This window comes from Gigantopelta aegis, unplaced genomic scaffold (genome assembly GCF_016097555.1).
Source record: "Gigantopelta aegis isolate Gae_Host unplaced genomic scaffold, Gae_host_genome ctg4426_pilon_pilon, whole genome shotgun sequence".
Taxonomy (NCBI): domain Eukaryota; kingdom Metazoa; phylum Mollusca; class Gastropoda; order Neomphalida; family Peltospiridae; genus Gigantopelta; species Gigantopelta aegis.
Genome location: NW_024533857.1, coordinates 14,993 through 20,476, shown reverse-complemented (window position 1 = coordinate 20,476; position 5,484 = coordinate 14,993). Strand labels below are relative to the sequence as shown.

The window sequence follows — 5,484 nt, the reverse complement described above, 5'->3', positions numbered from 1 at the left end:
TCACTGATTCCATTTTTAAAGTTGTTAGTACATTATGAAGCATAAGAGAAATGGTGAAGGTAACTGCTCCGTTACCAATGCCAGTACATTCATAAGTATCTGGTAAGTATGTGGCCTCTGGAGTACAGTTAGCTGTAATATTGACTGTAAGGTAATTAGGAAGATTAAAAGAAAGACGAGCATGGAAACAACCTTTAAATATGCTTCTTCAAGAACACTAACGAGGTTAGTAGAATTAAATATGTTAATATTGTTGTAAAACCACCTAGAGATGGACTTACAGTGTTGTTATATATGATAAAGCATTGTTTGTTTGGAGTACTACTAAAAAACAGGTATGTCATTGTCTTGTAAAACTTTCCTGACTTGTTCTATGCTTGGATATCTTGCATGATGCTGCAGTGTTGACAATCTTTTTGTAAGAGGGATCATATTGTGTATGACATTGTCCATCATTTGGTTTTACTATTCCAGCAAGACGTCCATCACCTGCTGTGTGAAGGACATCTTTTTTCATAACAAGAAGAATTTTTCGAGACTTTTCTCTCCATCCAACAAGATCTTTACATACCACAGCTTGTAACATTGCACCTAGTGGGTCTTCAGGATCATCAACATGTTAGGTGATATAATAGTTTTATGTATTGCTGAATTGAAAAAGATTATATGACTTTGTAAGACTAATAACATGTTCATAATCAAAAGGTTTAGCAAAAAGTCTCTTAGCATCACAACTATGGTTGGCCTAAAAAAGTAAATTTTGTATTCTTTTGAACAGATGAAGTATATGGCAGTGAAGGTTTATCAACAAATGTCCCAAAGCCAATAAGGAAATCAGACAACACATTTCGTAAAGCTAGTGGAAGTGTGGGAGCTAAGCCCTTCACAACAACAAGATCATGATAAAAGCTTCCAGACAGATCCATCAACATATACAGGTCTAGAGGAAAATCCTCTGCAGCTTTTACTGACACTGTGAAAGTCAATGGTTCACCAACTCTCAGTTTAAGACTTATAGCTTGCAAAGATACTTGGTTTTTCTCACTTAGTGGCAGGTCATATTGATCTGTAATATTACTCACTGGTTGAAATAAATCTTGCTTATTACATCCAGTAACATTATCCTGAGAGAGACAGTGAGCACTACCAGGAGTGGAACACCAGACACAAGAGGTAGTTGAGATACACTCAGAGCAACTGACAAAATTAGTACAGTTACTCAACTGAGCAGTTCCAAGATGTAAGAAAAGAACTTGAAGCAAAAGATATAATAGAATATTGTAAGTCATTTTAGGTAATGAGATTTAATAACACTTTTGTGTAGGCGGGACACACTGACTGTCACATTAGCTTGTGATTTTATAACAAAATGTGTCAACATGACTGTTGTGACAAACTACAGTAGAAAAAACTTAAGAATATACACTTGTTGTATTATTGTTTATATAAAGTCTCAATTATAACTGTTATTGGTATTGGTATGTCACAAGACACAACAATAGTGGCGTACAAAGTATCCTAAGTTAAGTAAGTTAGTAAAGACACAATTTACTGTAGAAACAAATGGGCTTACTATAACTTACCAATAGAGATTAATCCAAAAATATGTATTTGTGAACACAAGATGCTAAAGGAAAGCCACTTGTTTCACATTTTTTAAGATTAGTGTCATTAGAGTATCATAGAGTAGATTTAAAGTCATTGAGAGTCACAAGAGGCAGTTGAGACACACCATAAATAAGTGACAACAAGTAGCACAGTTACTCAATTGATCTACCCAAAAATTAATAAGACTATTTAAAACAGCAGATACATTTGTGTTAGCTATTTTAACTAATAATGAAGCAAGGTAAAGCACTAAAAATCTATGTCCATACTACCCCTAGTAGCAACAACAAACTTAATATATGTGTGGTTCATCTCTCTCTGTGTTTAAACTATAAGCATAAACTATACTAACAATGTGAATTGAATATTAATATGAAAGCTTGTTCCACAATTATCAAATAAACCTTAGCTTTTCTACCTAGACTGCTGATGTTCTCTCACTGATAGGAAATTTTCTGTGTAACTTAATGCAGACTGTTATGTTAATACAAGTATGGGTGTGATTCAGTCAATTATAACTGACTATATTAATTGTTAACTTTGGTTGGTTTAAATCAACATTGAATTATGTTATAAATTGAAATGATTCTTATATTAATGAATTATTGATGTATACAGAGAGTGACAAAAATTGAAGGAGGTCAAATGTGTCCTTTATAAGTGTAGTACAGAACTGATCGGATATCATCCAATATATCACTGATATCATTTAGTCCAGTGTACTTGTGTTGATGTATCACAGGTCATTTTATCCTCTCTTTGTCGAGTGTAAGATGATTCTTTTGGAGCAAAGTGACCCATACCATTCGATTTTAAGTATCCAACTGCCATCCTTTTAGCATAATCAATACCTTTGTTGTTTCTGTGAATTAAACATAGTTTATCTGATGATCACTGTACTAATTCTCTAGTGATGTTTTTCATTTGTCTACTTATTCTGCTATTTATGACATATTTATAATAGAGAGTGTTATTAGAAAGAATTAACAGAAAGGGAATAAAAAGAGCTATAGTGAGCCTTAATATAGAGTTAATGGCAGATGATAGTGGACAAAAGAGCCTGACTTTAATTAAACTCTTCTTTACTCACCTGTTTGTTTCTGAGCTGTATTAAGACTTTGAGTACGTTGTTGAACAGATACAGTTGATCCCTCCATTTAGAAGTCAAAGAACAAAGAGAAGCACTCTGTGTGTGTTGGCACAAATTGTTAACAATCACTCATACGTTACTGGATAGTCAACACAACCTGTCTTATTGTGGCTTCATAAATGCAAATACTGCTGACTGTTTGCATACATCAGTTACTCTAACATTCCTGTGTGAAACATTTGAAATTACATAGACCACAACTATGAAATTTTAACATGTACTAAATTGATGCTGACTACTCAAAATTGTTGTTACAACATTGCTGCGATGTCATAAGTGTATACCAATAAATCTGATATTACATTGTGTGTCTTATTAGGGACTTCTTTTCATACATATACATGTATAAAAGGCATATTGTGAATGACAATTATAAATAAGATGGTATTATCTAATTACAAATACAAAACAGTTTATTATGACCTTAAAAGGAAGTTTTGCTAGCATAGGTGGGGCATATTAAATATTATGGTTAATGAAGTCTAAACATGTAGCTAAGTGCAAATCAGTAGTTAATTAGTCTGTACTGTTATTATTGTAACAGTATCATATCACTCTTAATTTAATGATAGTGAACTTAAAGGTTATTGTAAAAGTTAACAATAAACTGTTTACACTCCAAGTTGGAAAAATGTTATTACATTGCTTGTAGACAATGATAAAATGATTGCTTTATAATACAGAATGACATACATTAATTTATAAAGACTACAATGTTAATCAAAGCTGAATTCGTCCTCATCGAATTTTCTCCACTTTGATGTTTTCCCGTCCAATTTTGTTGAATTTTTATATTTTTTGTTCTTTTATATAGCCAGTATTTTGTGGAGTGAAGTCACCCATGCCTACTGATCTAAGGTGAGCTTGAGCCATTTTGTGAGCATACTGAGTTTTACGATCTGAAAGATCTGATGAAAGTAACAAACAATAATATGATACCATGACAACAAGACATAGTGGAATTATATATATTGTGTGTGTGTGTGTGTGTGTGTGTGTGTGTGTGTGTGTGTGTGTGTGTTGTGTTGTGTGTGTGTGTGTGTTTGTGTGCCCATTCATGTATCTTTTATTTGGTCCATGTGACTGTCCTTCCTAACAATACATTTAAACAATAGTAAAACAGCAAAAAAAGTTGTAACCTTAATCAAAGTTAACTAGATTTACATTGTATTTTCACCTTGATTTCTCATGAAATGTTGCTTCATTGGTGACAGTCCTCCTTGAGGAGTCTCCACCATTGTTGGCTTGACTATAAGTCCACTTGTTCTCCTCTCAATGATGTATTACGCTTTGTTTGAGGAAAACCATCATCTGGAGGAAAGTTACCCCCCCCACCACAGGTCTCTTAACACCCTCAGTATATGAAAACCCTGGTGTTCTTAAATTCCATGACCTCATTTCTGATTGATTTTGCTCTGGAAGAATTAAATTTCAATAAGAGAAAACATTTAGTATACAAGTATACATACTTAGACACTTAGGGTAATATTATTATTTGGAACATAGTATAGTAAATGATAAAAAGTATTACAGACTGTTGTATAGTGTAAATGAAAAGTGCAATCCATAAAGTTTCACAATGATTAGCACCAAAAGATAGTAATGTTAAATTGTTAATGTCATTACAAATGTGTTACAGTGCTTCACTACATACCTTGCAGTGGTGTCCTCTGTTTGCACCTAACATGGAAAAAAAGGATGTATGTTATTACTTAGTTCAACAAACCACCAAAGCATTAATTTATTTATTAATGTATTATTTAATATAGATCAATTATATGTCATCATGTCGTCAGTTAAATTACTAACAGGACAAAACTTTGAGTCACAAAAGTATAATGTTATGACCTTCTGACAACACGTTAAAGTCAGCTAATTATATTATATTGAAATACATTTGGTTATAACACTACTGTGTCTTTCCATAGTATATAGTAAGTATTACAATAGCTATTCAGTTAGGATAGACCAGCAATGTCCATATATGGAAACATAATGCAGGTAGAGGGCAATATACTAACTGACTTTTACTTGTATCATGTCCATTGCCAAAACGTTGCTCTCTTAATGGGTCACCAGCTGGTTGAGCTGGTATTGCACCATGACGTGAATAAGACTGTGAGAACTTAGCTATACCCATGGCCACAGTGGAAGGTCCTGTTAAACTAGGAGTTTTGCTTAGTTGTGTGATGAACATTTTTACGAACACTCCATACATCTTGTAAATCAGCTTCGAATTCTGTATAGTAAGAAATTAAATTTAATAGTGTATTGATCCTTTATAAGTAAAACAAGTTAAATTTATGATAAATACATCATTTTATTGAAATGTTTCATTAACTGACTGACCTGAAATTGCACTCTGCTTTTGTTTTAAGTTGTGGTAACACTACCACATGATCTGTTTTAGACTTTGATTGCGTTCTTGGATGAAAAAAACTTCTTTCCTATAACAAAAAGTAGTCGCAATAAAGTTAGCATATTATATATTACATACCATTTTGTTGACTGGTAGGGTTACTGGTTTCTTTTCCTACTGGCTTTCCATGATCTAATGCTTCGAATCCTTGAATACGGTCTCTAACCGACATAGTCAATGTAGATTTAGCTATGCTGTTGTCATCTGGCTCTTAAAAGTAAATTTATTTGTTTACACTATGAATTTCTGAGCTCCACCCAAGAAGACTTTATTTGCCTGTAACCAATGGCAACCATACATCACCCAC

General features: G+C 33.1%; 1 protein-coding gene across 1 annotated transcript; it reads right to left on the bottom strand.

The window, feature by feature from the left end:
* Window positions 1-340: 340 nt before the first annotated feature.
* On the bottom strand, window positions 341-4,976 carry LOC121392752 (integrin beta-1-like). Its single transcript, XM_041523843.1, has 3 exons — window positions 4,784-4,976; window positions 746-1,081; window positions 341-600 (listed from the first exon to the last, which is right to left on the bottom strand). Exons 1-3 carry the CDS (start codon window positions 4,974-4,976, stop codon window positions 341-343), a joined length of 789 nt encoding a protein of 262 aa, XP_041379777.1.
* Between the last annotated feature and the right edge of the window lie 508 nt (window positions 4,977-5,484).

What these genes read in the sequence shown, in the direction of transcription:
- LOC121392752 (XM_041523843.1), bottom strand. Translation starts at nt 4,976, where the DNA reads ATGTATGGAGTGTTCGTAAAAATGTTCATCACACAACTAAGCAAAACT. An exon ending in TGGACATGATACAAGTAAAA is followed by an intron (nt 1,082 to 4,783) that starts GTCAGTTAGTAT and finishes TATTTCAACCAG; the next exon opens with TGAGTAATATTACAGATCAA. An exon ending in TACAAAATTTACTTTTTTAG is followed by an intron (nt 601 to 745) that starts GCCAACCATAGT and finishes ATGATCCTGAAG; the next exon opens with ACCCACTAGGTGCAATGTTA.